The sequence below is a fragment of the Thamnophis elegans genome, chromosome 3, assembly GCF_009769535.1.
Source record: "Thamnophis elegans isolate rThaEle1 chromosome 3, rThaEle1.pri, whole genome shotgun sequence".
Taxonomy (NCBI): Eukaryota; Metazoa; Chordata; class Lepidosauria; order Squamata; family Colubridae; genus Thamnophis; species Thamnophis elegans.
In genome coordinates this window covers 6,144,014-6,163,142 of record NC_045543.1, presented here as the reverse complement: position 1 = coordinate 6,163,142, position 19,129 = coordinate 6,144,014, and the positions used below count along the sequence as shown (strand labels likewise).

Sequence of the window (19,129 nt, the reverse complement as noted above, 5' to 3'; positions counted from 1 at the left end):
CTACGTGGGGCTGCCCTTGAAGAGTGTTCGGAGACTACAGTTGGTCCAGAATGCAGCCGCGCGAGCGATATCGGGTGTACCTAGATACACCCATGTTACACCTATCCTCCGCGACCTGCACTGGCTCCCTATTGGTCTCCGGACGCACTTCAAGGTGCTGGTTATTACCTTTAAAGCCCTACATGGCCTTGGACCTGGATATCTGCGAGACCGCCTCCTGCCACATACCTCCCAACGGCCGATAAGAACTCACAGGCTGGGCCTCCTCCGGGTGCCGTCGACCAGACAATGCTGGCTGGCAGCCCCTCGGGGGAGAGCCTTTTCTGTAGCTGCTCCGGCCCTGTGGAACGATCTACCCGCGGAGATCCGGACCCTTCCCACTCTCTCGGCCTTCCAAAAAGCCACCAAAACCTGGCTGTTCCAGCAGGCCTGGGGCTGTTGACCCATGAATGAGGTCCAGCCCCCAGCTAAGTCGAGTGTATGGTGTGTTCCTTTTAAATTTGTTCTCGTCTTTCCCCTATTTTTTTTATTTTTTTTTTAATCTTTGTATTTATAAACCACCCGGAGTCCTACGGGATTGGGCGGCATATAAATTTATTAAATTACGAATTATGAATTAATTAGTTATTCTTTAGCTTCGTTTTTCTTGTACTCTTGAAAATCATTAGAGAACGACTTACAATTTAATATGTGAGTCGTTAAATATTGTTTAATATTTAAAAAAAGAGCTGAGGTGGCGGAGTGGTTAAATGCAGCACTGCAGGCTACTTCAGCTGACTGCAGTTCTGCAGTTTGGCTGTTCAAATCTCACCGGCTCAGGGTTGACTCAGCCTTCCATCCTTCCGAGGTGGGTAAAATGAAGACCCGAATTGTTGTTGGGGGCAATATGCTGACTCTGTAAACCGCTTAGAGAGGGCTGAAAGCCCTATGAAGCGGTATATAAGTCTAACTGCTATTGCTATTGCTATTGCTAATATCCTCCCAGAGACGAGTGATACTGGTCGTTACGAGTCTTGGGTTGATGACAGTTTAAAACATCTGAGGAGGCTTTGTCTCACCTTTTTATTAATTTCCTAATTTCGCTGTATCACCCAGCTGTACTGAAATAGGATCCATTTACCTGCCTTTATTTTCTTCAGTTCCCATGGTAGTTCGCTTTTAATATTTTGAGTTAAGAGATTGCTGTCAGAACCATCTCTGTAAGCGAGACTTTATCATGCATTAAAGATTAATTCTGATTGCGCTTCATGAATCTCCTTTTACAGCAAATAGCAGAAGAGAGCCAGATACGAATCGAACTGCAGATGGCTCTGGACAGCAAAGATAGCGACATAGAGCAGCTTCGGTGTCAGCTCCAAACCATACATATTGGCCTAGACAACAGCATATGTGGCCCCGGTGACGTAGAAACGGATGATAGCTTCCCTGGTAAGATTCGGCCTTCTCTTTTTTGGGGAAGAAAAAGGAGACATATTACAATTAAGGACTCTCTGTTTTGGGAAGTTACCATTGGGAATGTCATCCCTTTATCCTTCTGTCGTTAAAATTTTAACCCTTTCTCATCAGGCTACCTTTGAATAAGTCAAAAGTAGGTTATAGTCGTGACCCGACAAATGCGCGCACGACAAAAGCGCGCCGACAGAAGCGCGCTATCAACAAACAACGTGAAAACAACGTAATAAGGGTTAAGGTTATTATGTTGTTTTCGCATTGTTGATGGCGCCCTTCTGTCGGTGCGCTGTTGTGGGCGTGATTTTGACATCACGGTTTCGTCGGCGTGGTTTTGTCGGCGCGGTTTTGTCGTGCGCGCATTTGTCGGTGAACCGGTTATAGTTCTTATGCAAACCCAGATCTGTTGCATTATTCTATTTCAAAATAAGCAGTTGTGAGGTTTTTTAAAAACTATTTTTCATTAATCCTTTCTGCATTTCCCCCCCCCCTCCTCTTTCTGTTGGGTACTCAGTTCGTATCACTCAGTCCCACACTTCAGAATCTATGTCTTTTACCTACCAACGCTCTTCCACCTCTGTCAGTATTGCTACTAAACCTTCCAGTTCTTGTGTGTTTCTCAATTCTGACTCTGACTCTGAGGAAGAACCATTGTCTTCTGCACAACCCCCTTCAGAACCTGATGATCCAGGTGACCTTCCAGAAAATGTGTAGTGACTGAAACGCTGTTGCCTATTTTCCATTACTAACACTGAGGACGGGTAGAGACCGAGGAGGATTGTCCCGCATGAGAAAGCAGCAGCAACTAATCTTAATCTTGAATCTTAGATTCTGCGGATGTTGCATTCATGTAGATGCATGAGATATGCATGTTTCCCCTTTATCTGCAGACCCTCTATGCATAGGACTGAAAAAAGTTAGGACTGCAAAGCTTTTTAATAATTTACTTTATATCGCTATTTAATTAATATAAAAAACAAAAAGGAAAGCATTAAAATAATAGTGATATTGATACATACATTGACAAAAAAGTACAAAAAATGACAAAAAGTGAAAAATACAACAAAAACATAATATACATTATAACAGTAAACTATTATAATTCTATGCTTGTCTAACACAAATGTTATTCAAACACATACATATTTCTAATACATTTTTCACCTACTTGTATTTTGTATAAATGAGGCCCTTACTGCAAGCTCTAATTGTTCCACACAATCCGACCATTTAGGGAGGCGAAATTTCATTTAGAAGGGCAGATTAAATTAGTCCATCTAATTGTAGCTTTGTGTTTTTCAAACTGTCACACTTTCTGTAATATTTCACTCTCCAAAAGCCCAAAATCTAAGTTGAGAATTTATTATGAGAACCCTTTCAATACCGTCAAATAATGAGTAAATGTAGATTTAGATTGTGGTGATGGGAATTTTTTTCAGATTATGTACTGTGGCAAGGGTGTTCAGATTTTGAACAACAAAAAATCCTTCCCGAAGTAGAATCATGTAACTCTCCTCAGAAATCACTCTGAATCTTTTAAGAAACAGAAGAACATGGTAGTAGGATATTCTCCAGTCCACTTTGCAACTTTGCAACTTTAATAAGATTTGTATGCCGCCCACTCCCAAGGGACTCTGGGCGGCTCACAACAAAAAATATTAAAAATACAATTATTTAAAAATAAGGTATCATCCATTCAATCAAGTGGGGCTGGATATTAATCAACAGCCCCAGGCCTGCCGGAACAGCCAGGTCTTGGTCGCTTTACGGAAGGCCGGGAGAGTGGTAAGGGTCCGGATCTCTGCGAGTAGATCGTTCCACAGGGCCGGTGCAGCTACAGAGAAGGCCCTCCCTCGGGGAGCCGCCAGCCGGCATTGTCCGGTTGACGGCACCTGGAGGAGGCCCAACCTGTGCGATCTTATTGGTTGTCGGGAGGTGAATGGCAGGAGGCGGTCTCTCAGGTAGCCAGGTCCAATACCATGTATGGCTTTAAAAGTAACGACTAGCACCTTGAAGTGGGTCCGGAGACCAATGGGGAGCCAGTGCAGCTCGCGGAGGATAGGTGTAACGTGGGTGTATCTAGGTACACCCATTATCGCTCGCGCGGCTGCATTCTGGAACAACTGCAGTCTTCTAACACTCTTCAGGGGCACTCTGAATCTTTAAGAAACAGAAGAACATCGTAATAGGATGTTCTCCAGTCCAAGATTTTTGTGACAACTTTCTGTAGACTGGATTTAATAATCCTTGCTTCCTCTTAATTTTTTAATCTTTTATATTTTAACATGGTTGTACACTGTCCAGAGTCATTCTCTGAGGCAGATGGGCAGTTCAAAAATATGAAAAATAATTAAATTGCATCTAAGTACATATTTAACCAAATCTTCTACGTTTAAGTCATTGTTCCCAAGTCCCTCAACCTTTCCACCCCCCAAAAAAATATTATTAAATGTCAAAAAAGTATAAAATGCAAAAAATTAGAGAAAAAATAATTAGAAAGAGAAAGGGGGTAGGAAAAAAAGCAAAATTGGAGAGTGCAAAGAAACAAACAAAAAAGCTATTGAAAAAAGTAATTTCTGCCTTTGATCTGCCATACAGATAAAAATCTAAAAACCAATCATTCTTTGAACTAGAATAAACCATAACAGACAATTCTTTTATCATTTCAAATCTAACAAATCTAATCACCAAATCAAATCTAATCTAATCACCAAAATCCAAGGCTAAAATTTCATTTCTTTCAATTTCAAACAAAAAAAATGAAAGGTGGTCCCAAATAGAAAGGGAGTTAAGCAAAGTATTTTCTGTAATCAAAGCAGTCAGTTTCACAATCTCCACCAATTCCATTAATTTCACCATCCATTCTATCATTCTGGCATATTTGAGTCATTCCATCATTGTGGGTTGTCGTATAGGTATTCCATGGATTTTTTAAAATCTGTTTGTCCATCAAGCATAAAATAAAAACCCTATGTATATAAAGTGTGCACACACCCACACACATGTGATATTTTACATATATCTGGATATTCTTTAGCTTTTTACATATTCACCTGTTCCGACCCCCCTCGTCCTACACCAAAGCACCCGAGACAAAGATACTTCAAGGATTTATTAACACACAGACAGGGCCTTGGCAGCAATCCAGCACAGACTGACCTTGGCAGCAATCCAGCCTGCCAAGCTAGCCACGAGAGTTCTCCAGCTCTAGTGAATACGTTGACTCCTGCAACGGGCGTGTGCACAATCATTCCTTTTATAGTTTTGAGAGGAGCCTAATTACCACCAGCTGAGTGCAATTATCTCCTGTAACTGCATAACTGTTCCTTACGCCTATTAGCTCTCCGTTACCGGGCATCCAGGACCAACTCCCTTGTCTCTTCCCCACTGCTCCAATGCATGATGTCATGATCACACTCCTTTGTCTCCTCCCCACTGGTCCAAGGCTCAGGCGCCTCCTGTGGCCAACCAGCCTCTCTGCCCCTGCGGAGTCGGAACCCTGTCAAGGGTCCTCCACATCCTCCAGAGCCGACTCATAGGGCTCCTCGCTGTCGGAGTCTGGTGGCAGCTCCAACGGCTCCTGCTGGGCCACAACATCACCAAAGATGATAAAATGTTCCTTCACCTTGATTGTATTTCCAACATATATTTGACAGTTCCTTATACATCTTTATCGTACATCATCTTATAAAAGTCCTCATTCAAGTTATAATTCTATGCACATTCAGTCCTTTACTCCACATATTCTCCTGTTGATCAAGTGTTACGTTATTACCAAAGTTTTTTGCCCATTTGATCCTAAATCTTCAACATATTCATCCTCTGTATTCATTTGCAAAATTAATTTATGTATCTTAGCAATCACATGTAGTCATTAGTACATAATTGTGCAAAACACGTCCAACTTAAAATCAGTTCTTTTATTAATAAAATCAAAATTCTTCTGATCCAGTTTAAATATTAATATATCTCCAATTAATATTCAATACACTTTAAATTCCAGTGCTGCACTTTGAGAAAGATCTATAAAAGCAACAATTCCTTAAAGAAGATGGACATGCTTATTTGATTTAATGTGCTTCATCCTAAATAATAATGTTAAACAAAAATCGGTGTAATTGTTTTTGGAAGAAAACACACTACACTCTGTATGTTAAATATGATGCTCCTTACAATCCTGAAACCTAATTGCACTGCTCCAAAGAGGAAAGTGTTTTAATTTTCTGTATTGAAGTAATAATCAGGTGGCCCTTTTCGAACTCCCATGCTGAAGGCCAGGCAGATGATGTACTGAGAACCCTTACAGTATATCTTCCAATACAAATATGCACTCTATTTAATTTTTCTGTAAAAATGAGTGGAAGGCAGAAATAATAATGCTGTGTGTATTTCTGCTCTAGAATGTATATATTTACTAATAAGAATGTGACATAGCTACATGGTGTGGCATTACTGTAAGAGAACATCGCTTGTTTTGCTTGTAAATTCCAGCTGTTTTATTGCTTGTAAGTTTATAGGTTAATACGTGTGTAATAAATGCCATTTTCTTAGTGAGATATAACAAAAAAAATGAGCTATCTGTATAATACTGTTTTAAAATTTTAATGTAATCCTTTTCAGAGTCACGACTTGAAGGATGGCTATCATTGCCTGCTAGAAACAACACAAAGAAATTTGGTTGGGTAAAAAAGGTAACTAATACAATTTTTAGGATGTTACTTTGACATGATATGCACCAGTAGATGCGATCCAGAAACAAAAGAATCAAACCATTGTTTCTGTAATTGTGCTGCGTTTACGAAATTATGGGCCTGGCTATGTATTACAGCCAGAAGACCAATTCACTAATAGCTTAAGAAGCTATTAGTTTCTTAAGCATACACAGTCACAGAGAGTTGTCTTTTATTTCTGTTTGTTGGCTTTCTTTTACTGGGAAAATTTTCACTGGGGAGTGCTAGGTGTAGGAACTTAGAAAACTTTCAAAAGCTGTGCAGCAGAAAAAGGTACACAGCAGCCCTCCATCCAGATATTTAGTTTTAGGTTGTCCTAACCTAAAGAACAGTGGTAAGGTAATATATCGATTGTTGCCCAAAACGTATGCACATATCAAGTTACTTATCCTCTCATTTTTTTAAAAAATAATAATTCATTTTTACATTGTACGTTGTTGTATTTAAAAAAATTTGTACTGGTTTTGTTTCATGCTATATTTTTTCTTATATATATATATAGTGATCTTCCTCCCATATTTGGGCATACCGGGGGTTGTAAAAGAAATCTAATATATATATTATATATTATATATATATTATATTATTAGCCATACCCTTACTGGGATTTGAACCTGGGCTATATTACATACTAGGCAGACTTCTTAGCCATATGGCTAGCTGATGAGAGCTAAATAGCTTGAAATAGATCTATACTAGTCTCCCTTATTTATTTATCAGCACAAATAAAAAACACAAATATAACAAAGGCAACAGTAAAATATTGGGTTTCTGTCATGATGGACTCTTGTGATGAGCCGATTGACAGATGATGGAAGCAGTTGGCTTCCTCCCATAATTGGGGCTTACAGGGGTTGTAAAAATCTAATAGATACCTTTCACCCTGGCTTCGCTGATAACGGATAAGAGCCTGTGGCCTAATGGCTAAGAAGTCTGCCTAGTATGTAATATAGCCCAGATTCAAATCCCAGTAAGGGTATGGCTAGCTGATGAGAGCTAAATAGCTTGAAATAGATCTATACTAGTCTCCTTTATTTATTTATCAGCACAAACACACACACACACACACACACACCACACACACACACATATATATATATATAATACACATAAGCACATCAACAGAACACATAAACACAACAAAAATAACCACATAATTTAAAAACAACATAGGAACAATAAGTTCCATCATATATCATACAGCAGTTCTGGTTGCGTTTGTAATCTCGTTACTCATTATCCATTTTTATATACATTTCTTAATTTATTTATACTTAGCTACTTATGATCAGGTATTATTTGCCTATATTGTGCTTTATATTTTTACTGTCATCTATTCCCTTACATGCAGTTATAGGTATACATTCACATAATGCTATATTTTTTCTAAGGAAGCTGCTGATAGTTGTTTTTATTGCAGTGGCACAGAAATATATTTAATAAATAACTAAAAACTAGGATATTTTGTGTGAAGTTTAAGATGAAATAAGTTTTGTAGGAAGAGAAGCTATTCTCTTATATTTTTGCTAGCCAGATTGGAAGATACCTGGTCCTTAAATTGCCATATTAAAATAACATTTCACGTACTTTCATTTTGTCAAAAAAATTGCCATACAAATTTTATTATATAAATAAAATCATTTTCAACTTATACTTACATTTGTGTTGTTTAACAGTTTATAATAGTCAGCAGCAAGAAGATACTGTTCTATCATAATGAACAAGATAAGGAACAATCCAATCCATACATGGTACTGGACATAGAGTAAGTATTGTGATTCCCCCCCCCCCCATTCTGAATATGGTCAATATTTTGTAATTCTAGAACCCCTGTTAACAAAGTTCATCTTTCAATATGTTGAGTTTAGTTAGTGAGTTAGTTAAAATAAATTGGATCCCTTTGATGAATTTTTAAATATTCTATACCAACTTTTGTGTCATTAAAATACAGTGTTTTTAGGGTTTTATGATTTTAAATGGTCCAAATTTAATAAATTTTAATGGGTAAATAAGAACATTAATCCAAAATGGATGCATGGGGAAGGATCCATTCTACAGACATATATATTGTAACTGGATGGAACCTTGAGAAAGCTTTTAAAAATCAGAATTTGGATTAAGAGCACAATTGAAATCTTATTTAAAGTCCAAATGAGCTCTTTGAAGTAAATGGGAAAACTTCTAGAAATGTTGCTACATTAAGGCTTCATGTTTAAGTGATTCATGGTTAATTAACGTACATTTTTGTTTCATGTCCGCATTTCCGCTACTATAGCAAACTGTTCCATGTTCGACCTGTCACACAAACGGACGTGTACAGAGCAGATTCTAAAGATATTCCCAGGATTTTCCAGGTATCCCTATTTAAGAACTTTTAACCAAATATAATACAGACAAAGTGAGATGCCATGTTTATTAGACAAACGTGAAATAAACACACTGAGAGGCAATTATTCTATAGGAGATTTTTTTTTCCCCTCAAAAAATCTTGCAAAGAAAAAAGGGGAGAAACCTTTTCTGTTTGAATTTTTCCAGATGTTTTATGAGGCATCATATTATTTACTGAGGATCATATTTTTTCTTCAGCAGAAATAAATTATTTTATAACCACTTTATAATAATTATAATGCTTGCATGCTTTGCATGCTGTCAAATTAGGTGGTGAAAATCACTGTTTTCCTATGTTAAGAATAGAAGGAAAACTCTTGCTAAGAATTACTATGGAGAGGAGGAATATTTAAGAAGTATTTGAAACCTTTCCATAATTAATCCTTTGTCATTAGAAATGGTTCCACCACAAAACCGCGTTCGACTAAAGGGCGCTCGACGAAACCGCGTAGCTGACGTCATCACAGCGCGACAACAGCGAGGAGAAAAAAGCACGCTGTAAACGCTAAACCTAAAATTAACCCCTAAACCTAAACCTAACCCCCCTAAACCTAATCCTAATCCTAACCCTTAACCTAATCCTAAACCTAACCCTTAACCAAACACTAAACCTAATCCTAACCCTAACCCTTAACCTAACCCTAAACCTAACCCTAAACCTAACCCTTACCTTAACTTGAATCGGCTTGCTTTCAAAGCGCTATTTAAAGCGCCCTTCTTTCTCCGCACTCGCTGTTGTCGGCCTGTTGATGATGTCAGCGACGCAGTTTAATCGGGCGCGCTTTAGTCGAGCGCGGTTTTATCGTGCCACGATTAGAAATATGTTTTCTCTATCAATATTATTGATTTTTTTCTCCCCAATTCCAGATCCTGTACGATAATGAAGGAGAAAGTAAAAAAGAACAAGAGTTTCCTGTAGAATCATCAGGGGAAAAATCAAATTATATTTGCCACAAGGGACATGAGTTTATACCTACCCTTTATCATTTTCCAACCAACTGTGAAGCTTGCATGAAGCCTTTGTGGAACATGTTCAAACCCCCGCCTGCTCTCGAATGTCGCCGTTGCCATATCAAATGCCATAAAGATCACATGGATAAAAAAGAAGAAATAATAGCACCTTGCAAAGGTAAGCTTGAAGCTTGGTGTTCTCTGAGTCTGGTTACTTTCTGGCAAATGTTTCATTACCCAAACTGGATAACACCATCAGTGATGATCAATCTTGCACTGCACATATTCCCTTCAGAGGTAAGTTTAAAATAAATAAAATCCAAGTTGATTGCAAGTTGATCCTTAGAAAATTTCAGAGTCCGTAGCTAGATTAAAATTTCTTAAAATTAAAATGACCCAGAAGAATATGCAGATTTTCAAATTACGTAGCAATTTACCACAGAGATGCACGAGAGCTAAGGATGTCCTTTAATTGGACTGTATCATTCAGGCAAAAAATATTTTGGACAAAATGCACTCTGTGGCATCAGAGAATGCAATAAAATTTAAATGGCTTATCGACTATACATTGCTGAATTGTTCAAAAGCTAATGCTATGAAAAATCTTGCTAAAATTCTACTCAATTTTAGCTGGAAAGTTGCACATCAGCTTAAGCAACAGTCACTCACGCCCTCGTGACCTCAAGACTGGACTACTGCAATGCGCTCTACATTGGGCAGCCCTTGAAGAGCATTCGGAGACTTCAACTGGTCCAGAACGCGGCCGCGCGAGCGATTGTGGGTGTACCTCGATACACCCACGTTACACCTATCCTCCGCGAGCTGCACTGGCTTCCAATCGGTCTCCGGATACACTTCAAGGTGCTAGTTATTACTTATAAAGCCCTTCATGGTATTGGACCTGGGTACTTGAGAGACCGCCTGCTGCCAATTACCTCCCAAAGACCCATTAGATCGCACAGGGCCGGCCTCCTCCGGGTTCCATCCACCAGCCAATGCCATCTGGCTACGACCCGGGGGAGGGCCTTCTCTGTTGCAGCTCCGGCCCTTTGGAACGAACTCCCCGCGGAGATTCGGACCCTCACCTCTCTCCCTGCTTTCCAAAAAGCCGTTAAAACCTGGCTGTGTCAGCAGGCCTGGGGTTGATGAGCTCCCCTCCCCTCTCGACAGGTGTGGTTGTTGGTCATTTTAATATGTGTATTTTGTACTTGTATGTTTCCCCTTCCCGTTTAAGTTGTTCGCCGCCCTGAGTCCCTTTTAGGGAATAGGGCGGCATATAAATAAAATAAACCTTAAACTTAAACAACTGCCCTTTCAACTTGACTAATTTTGACTGGACAAAAATGCTGTTTAATGTGTAATTTAATGTGTTGGGTTTTTTTTTTAAAAAAAAAACCGAAATACATTTATTTTTCAAAATCAGATATGGTTTCTCTTCAAATACAGTGTATTGTACTAATAAAATTCTGTTCTGAAGTACTTGTTTTTGATATATTTCAGTGAACTATGATATTTCAACTGCAAAGAATCTATTACTATTAGCTAATTCTACAGAAGATCAGCAAAAATGGGTGAACCGCTTAGGGAAAAGAATTCCCAAAAAGCCTCCAGCACCAGATCCTTTTGCACGATCTTCACCCAGAACTTCCATGAAGGTCCAGCCGAGCCAGTCTCTCAGGCGGCCAAGCAAACAGCTTCCACCAAATAAAAAGAAAGCTTTCCCCCAAGGTAAAAAAATTACATGTACAAAATTGTGATCGCTTTTTAGAACACTGTCTTGGGCACTTGAGGGAGTCATGCCAAGTACTTCTTTGATGAGATGTATCCATCTGTGAAAGTCTTCTACTGCTGCCCCTATTTCGGGGTATGTGATTACTCTCTTATGGCTGACTCCTATAGACTTGTGAATTTAGATCAGTGGTGGGATTTACTTCCCTACTGGTTCGCAAAGAAGAGCACGCACCGCCTTCTGCGCATGCGCAGAAGGTAGTGCATTATGTTTGGGGGGGGCGGAACCTCTCACCGCCACCCCTACTGGCTCACCCGAACCGCAGAGAACCGGCTGAACCGGCTGAATACCACCTCTGATTTAGATCTTAGGAACCATGGATTCTTTGCTTCTCTTATCCAGTGTCTGAGGGACCAAAAAGTTATTGGATTATACAGCTCTTCTTTATAGGAAGATTATTTGATTTAGAAAGTGATATTTAAATCTTAGAAAATTATGTAGAGTATAATACATTACAGGTCTGCATTTTTTTTTTTAAATTTAGCATATGGTATATATAGGGAGCCGAGGTGGCGCAGTGGTTAGAGTGCAGCACTGCAGGCTACTTCAGCTGACTGCAGTTCGGCGGTTCAAATCTTACCGGTTCAAGGTTGACTCAGCCTTCCATCCTTCCGAGGTGGGTAAAATGAGGACCCGGATTGTTGGGGGCAATATGCTGACTCTGTAAACCGCTTAGAGAGGGCTGAAAGCCCTATGAAGCGGTATATAAGTCTAACGGCTATTGCTATCATATATGAACTAGCAATATATATTAACACCTAGCATTTGTAGTAAAATAGGACCTAGGATTGTCTACATGACACCTTATTTTACCTTTGTGACAGAAGTGGGAGTTTTGTGACGCACCCAAGAAGACGTTAAAATGTATCCATCGCAATGGAATGCTAGGTTAACAATAACGCTAGGGAGGTTGACACAAGCGTTGATTTTATTAGCAAAAAATAGGTTGCTTATTTGGAACCTGTGGTATACGGATAAATAGGGCTGCACACTCCATGTGCAATATCTAAAAGCCCTGGGAGTACAAATATACTGCAACAAGTGGAAACAGCCGCATCTTCTCTAAAATCATGGCACAGGTGCCCTACTGCCAAATTGATTTACAGGTTTTTTTTTGGCTTGCTTATTCCTATCGGATGGGCCACCCCTTCCTCCTCGGTTTTTTAATTCAGGGCAACAGTCTAGAATAAATCACCAATGGAATTTCACCCATCTTAGAAAGGCATAAATAAGTAGCAATAGCAATAGCAGTTAGACTTATATACCGCTTCATAGGGCTTTCACCCCTTTCTAAGCGGTTTACAGAGTCAGCATCCCCCAACAACAATCCGGGTCCTCATTTTACCCACCTCGGAAGGATGGAAGGCTGAGTCAACCCTGAGCCGGTCAGATTTGAACAGCCGAACTGCAGAACTGCAGTCAGCTGAAGTAGCCTACAGTACTGCACTCTAACCACTGCGCCACCTCGGCTCTTTTAGATACCTGTAGATCTGAACCCAATAGGAAATATTAGCCCATTTTCACGTGTTAAAAATGTATCAACACATGATATGCTTTGGGTTTCCACTATTTCACCACAGTTTTATTTTATTTTTTAGTACTGAGCCTGCTCTGCGAATTGTCCTTCACTGAATTGTGTTTTTTCTATACTATATTTTATTAATATATTAAGAGTAAGTAATAGAGAATTATGATTGAAGTACAGATGCATGTTAAGTGAGAACTAATTGTGAGAATTTGGCTACAAAGCGTAAATGACAATATTTTGAAATATACAGTGTTTGTATAATAACTAGCTCAGTCGTTTATATAAAATACTAAGCAGTTTAAAATGTATCACATTTGCATTACCCGACTGCTATTACCTACAATGGCCCATGCTTCATTGGGGAGGTGTAATCTAAAACCAAACTATTGTCATTTAACAACAAACCAGTTTTGAGTATGTTTAATGGCGTGAAAAGCATTTTGTGTGCATTTCATGCTTTGCCCTGTTTTTCCCCCCCTAATTGTTGCATATAAATTATTGAAGAAGCATAGATAATTCATTTTGATGTCGGGAAAAGACCATAAAAATAATGGAGTAAGTGTTCCGGTTTAATCCAGAGAAAACTATACTTTTAAATCCCTTTGAAATTACGAAATGGCTTTAAGTATTATAGTTCTCTTCCTGAATATGAACCTTTAGTTTTACTAGAAATGCTAAGATCAGTATTCTCCCAAGTAGTCATAATTAAAGTTTCAGGCAGGAAGTAGAAATCTGTCAAATCAATCCAGGAACAGAAAGTTCCAGAGAAATCTAGAAAGTCCCATTTCCTCCTGGGTCATGCTGAACCTTCTCCTGGATCATGTAAATTCTACATTCAGTGACTGAAACAGTTATTTGACAGCAACTTAAATGGTTGCACCTAACATTTTGCCTCAGAGGGCAAACTGTCCACAATTTATCTCACTACCCTTACAGGATAGATCTAGCTTACCTCCTATCTTGGTCTTAGGGTAACTGGTGGGTTTTCCCACTTGCAATAGCACCCCAATGTGTGTGCAAGTGTGTGTATACATAACTATAGAATACTCTGTATCAGGGGTGGGTTGCTAATCCCGTTCCAACCGGTTCGGTTGGAACGGGGCCGGCGGCGTCCTCGTGCACGCGTGCAGTTCACGCATGCGTCTTAGCGCCTGCGTGATGCTCCAGCTGCTCGCGGAGAATCGCGCAGGCGCTGTATGTGCCATCCAGCTGCTCGCAGAGAATCGCGCAGGCGCTGTATGTGCCATGTGCCTGCGTGGAAGTGCAGAAGCCTTCAAAGACCGGTAAGGAGGGTGGGCGGGTGGGCCCTTCGCCATTCCTGGAAGTTACTTACTTCCGGGTTCGCCAACCAACCGACTCGCGGGGACCACCGCAAACCAGTTGAAACCCACCCCTGCTCTGTATGTAATGTTACACAAAAGGAACGCTGTGGCTCAGTGATTAAGACACTGAGCTCCTCGATCAGAAAGGTCGACAGTTTGGTGGTTCAAATCTCTGTATGTCATTTAGTTTGGGGGAGATTCTGATTTGAACAAGAAAAATCTCAAGTCAGTTTTTTTCTTCTTGAACACTTTGCTGACTCAACCAATGTCCTGCTTTTTTAATCTACAAATGATTGGCAAATTAGCTGAGTTTCCCTCGTCTGTGCCTGCGAGATACCTTGCATTGCATCTCCCATAATTCCCAGCCAGCATTATTATTGGTCTTGCTAGTTGAAAATTCTGTACATCCTGAGGATCCTGGGTTGGAAAAAGTCCTACTTTTTTGTGAGCAGATGACTGCCTTTGCCATGTCCTTAGTGTTTTAGGGTGACTTGGTGGCTCAGTGGCTATGATGCTGAGCTTGCCAATCAGAAAGATTGGCAGTTTGGTGGTTCAAATCCCTAGCACCGTGTAACGGAGTGAGCTCCCGTTACTTGTCCCAGCTTCTGCCAACCTAGCAGTTTAAAAGCACGTAAAAAATGCAAGTAGAAAAATAGGGACCACTTTGGTGGGAAGGTAACAGCGTTCCGTGTGCCTTCAGTGTTTAGTCATGCCGCCACATGACCACAGAAAGTTCTACGGACAGCGCTGGATCTTCGGCTCTGAAACAGAGATGAGCACCGTCCTCTAGAATCAGGAACGACTAGCACATATGTGCGAGGGGAACTTTGGCTATACCTTTAATGTTACACAATTGATACATGTGTGCATAATAAAAATGATATCAATTGCAACTCAAATATCAAAGTTTTGGGGGATATATGTTTCTTATTAAGGAAATATGCTTTAGGTTTAGCTTGTTCCTTCATAGATTAATTTGATAAACAGCAATGTAATTTATTCCAAAAAAAGGTGGATAAAAGTTTGATTTTATACAGGTATAATGGAGATATTCTTTCATTTTGACAGCCAAATGCATTTTAGTTTATAGTTCAATTGTGGAACTTAGAAAGGTAGCTAATATGTTTTGACAGCCCAGCTCTACTGATTTAGCAACATTTAAAAATATTCTGATTCATAATCAAATAGAATTGGTTAACTAATCAGCCTCTGAAAAAGCAAAAACACCAGGCACAGATATCTTTACAAAAGATAGAAAGGGTAGGCCTTAGTTTTGAAGAGGATGACATATCTGTTGGAGACTTCATTGGTGGATTTACACAATGAGTTCATCGTGAATGTCCTTGATCCTTGAATAAGTTCTTCTGATTTACCAAGGTGCACCTCAATTCCCCTTTGTTGAACTTTCCATCAACATCTCATGAAAGGTTCTTCGGTCTTATTCAGCTTTAGAGCAGGCAGAGTGGACATTCGCTTTGTTCTCCTTCTCCTAGATGCCCCCATATGAATTGAGATGCCACCACATGATGCCACAGTGGAGACTAGGGAAGGAGATAACTTATATCCAACTGAGTTATACTGCAGGAAAAAAAATCACTATGAGGAATTCTGTATGATCAGAGTAAAATTTTAAGAAGACAGGAGTAACTGAACTTTAGATTCATTTACTTAGAGCTAAACCATTTAACACTGCATCTGAGATAAGCAGATACGCAACACAACATTCACATAGTTGCTTTAATCACACAAAGCCATCCATTTGTTTCTACATTCCGGGTTGTTTTTTTGTATTTTGACACACAAAATTGCTACATTTGTAGAGTAAGGTCAGTATGAAGTACTTAAACTTACTTGCATACGCTTTATAATTTGTGCACATTCTACAACAGAGATAAAAGCACATGTTGTTAAATCATATTTTTCTGTCAAACCTTTGTCTTTAAGCGGTAGTATCTGTCTAAAGCTTTATGGCTAGGAAGTTACATTCCAAGGAAACTACTGTTCCCCCACCCCCACCCCCCGTGAGACCATCTACTGCCACCAGTAGCCTCCCATCGGCCAGTGTGATCCCACAGAGTTGGCCTCCTCAGGGTGCCGTCGGCCAGACAGTGTCGGCTAGCGACCCCCAGGGGGAGACCCTTCTCTGTGGGAGCCCCTTCCCTCTGGAATGAGCTGCCCCCCGGAGCTTCGTACAATCCCCGACCTTCGGTCCTTCCGACGCGCCCTAAAAAGTTGTTTTTTCCAGCAAGCCAGCCTGGCCTGAACAAAACAAAATAAATTATTGATCACTGTTAATTTTAATTCGATTTTTTTTTAAAAAAATGTCATTGTCAATTTTAATTGGGTTTGGGATATTCTATTTAATTTTTTAAAAACTTTTGTATTATGTGTTTCTTTTAATGTTGTACGCTGCCCTGAGTCCTTGGGAGAAGGGCGGCATATAAATCTAATAAATCTTAAACCTTAACCCCCCCCCCCTCCAAATTTCTTCCTCCGTGGAAAAATTCTGAAGCACTAGCAAAATGCTTTCAGAAGTAAGATGAGGTGACTCTGTAAGATTTGTGAGTGCCAATTCTTCCATCATTCCGGTTTGTAAGCACTGACAATAAATGAAAACCCTGGATCATTTGCGCTGGGAAATACCATGCGTTCCATACCTTACGAGGCACACTTTGAAATACAGGAGTTAATTTTAAGAAAGCACATGAGACTTGTGCACATGACTCTTACATTTTAACCAGTGCCAAAATTGGTAACAACATGCACAAGAAAAGCAATGAATGTTTCAGTAGTTTTGATGTTCCAAATTGTTCTTAACTTGGCTCATGATAAAACCTCATTTTCCAGATTGATTGATATGGCATGTAGAGACTGGGATTGGTCATTTCATGATGTTGATTTTGATGTTGATTTTAATATTGATGATGCTGAGGACGAACTTGATGATAGCGATGATGATAGCAATGTGTTTATTCTAAAGAGGTAAATGGATGAATATCTGCAGGAGAATGCCTTGGTTTTATTACAGCATGCGTTTTCAATTTTTCCCAGTAGAGCTGTATGTGCTGGCTTAAAATCTAATCATCATCATCATAATAATAATTTGATCCATGCATGATTTTTATTGCCTTGAAATTGTGTCAAAATCCCTTATATTTGCGCTGGGAAATTATAATGTCAAAATCCCTTCTACACGTGCTTCTTATAGTGGACTTTCCATGTATGGCTGCCTTTGTGCAAATCCAATTTTGAACATTCATATCTATCCTTTGTTATGTCACATGTTGCTGCAAGCTCATATGTAGGTGACAAGGTAAAAACTTGATTTTCCGTGCTTTGGTGTACCTTCGTCATACTAAAGTGTGGTATAACTTGCTTTGCAAATATATTATACTAGATAATCAGCATAGGAATGATAGAAGTTCTTGTCTCCATACCCCAACCAATTATTTAAAATTAGGCTGGATTTCCAAATCGCCTTCGAGGGGAATATAATCTTTCCTTTGAATCATTTTTGATTGGGAGAAAGTCAGCTATATAAATGTTTTAAATAAATAAACGAAATGTAAACTAGATTTTATTCTAATATCCATTACACTATCGCCCAAAATTAAACAACATTTTTCACTACCACCCTGGAGATTTTTGGGCTTTCTGTGGCGCACTTGGACTGCTTTGCATAGATACCAAGAGTATCTATGATTGAGAGTTTTAAATTTTTCCCCATTTTGCATCATTCTCATCTCTGAACCTGCAACAGCTTTGCTATACTGTTCCCTCCAGCAGCAAAGTGGGTTGTGACAATCAATTTGAAATGAGAGCGACAAGATGCTGTGTATCTGAAGGAAAGAAATTAACTGCTCCTTAAGATAAATACAGGGGGCGCGGTGGCTCAGTGGCTTTTGATTGACGCTGAGCTTGTCAATCAAAAGGTCAGCAGTTTGGTGGTTTGAATCCCTAGCACTGCATAACAGAGTGAGCTCCCGTGACTTGTCCCAGCTTCTGCCAACCTAGCAGTTCGAAAGCACGTAAAAATGCAAGTAGAAAAACAGGAACCACCTTTGGTGGGAAGGTAACAGCGTTCCGTGCACCTTTGGCGTTTAGTCATGCCGGCCACATGACCACGGAGACGTTTTCGGACAGCGCTGGCTCTTCGGCTTTGAAACAGAGATGAGCACTGCCTCCTAGAATCGGAACGACTAGCACATATGTGCGAGGGGAACCTTTTATCTTTAAGATAAACACACAAACAAAGAGAAATCTGTTGCTTTGCTAATATGAACCTGACTGGCTGAGAGATCAAGCATTGCCTCGTTGTCTATCTCTATTTCCTTAGAGTATGGGTTTGAATTTATTATATTTCAACTGACTGAGGTCTTTTCTTTCTTTTTTTTCCAGCTAACCGCCTTCTGGGAATGCATGTTTTCGAGGTGATCTTCATCCCTCTGAAATAAGACTGAAACATCGTACCTTGAGTTATGACTGCCGCTGACATCAGGCAGCCCAAGAGTCATGGTAAGCAGAAGGAGGCCCAGGAAAGGAATGGGGGATATGCTGCAGGGGGGACGCCCGGCGCAGGAGTCAGGTGGGTAGGGGGTGGGGGTGGAGTGCATGTGATCAGAGGAAGGCCGTGAAAAGGGGCGCAGGCTGCATGCAATCACAGGGAGGCTAAGGAAAGGTGCACCCTGCACCCATTTTCAAGGCCTCCCTGAGTTTGTATATGTGCACCCACATGCACCGCCTCCCTGTGCCCTGTTTCCCTGGTTCCTTCCCTGTGATTGCATATACTTCCACCCTCATTCCCGGGCCTTCTGAACGTGCACCCCACAGAGCACCCCACCCCCAACTCACATGTGGCCCTACTCTGGGTTACTCAGGGCTTCCACCCCACAGCACCCCTGTGCGCCTTACCTGGGGCTGCCTCTGCTTCCCACTTACTGCGTTTTGGGCTATCTACTACTAGGGACAAGCA

General features: G+C 40.2%; 1 protein-coding gene across 1 annotated transcript in view; it reads left to right on the top strand.

Annotated features, from left to right (window-relative positions):
• Positions 1-18,110, top strand: part of ROCK2 (Rho associated coiled-coil containing protein kinase 2) — a 138,016-nt gene extending 119,906 nt beyond the window's left edge. Inside the window, 7 exon segments of the mRNA XM_032213235.1 lie at positions 1,266-1,428; positions 6,070-6,140; positions 7,856-7,944; positions 8,455-8,533; positions 9,435-9,696; positions 11,019-11,243; positions 17,001-18,110. Of these exon segments, the coding sequence (XP_032069126.1) occupies positions 1,266-1,428; positions 6,070-6,140; positions 7,856-7,944; positions 8,455-8,533; positions 9,435-9,696; positions 11,019-11,243; positions 17,001-17,143 (1,032 nt within the window). The 3' untranslated portion in view covers positions 17,144-18,110.
• Positions 18,111-19,129: the final 1,019 nt, after the last annotated feature.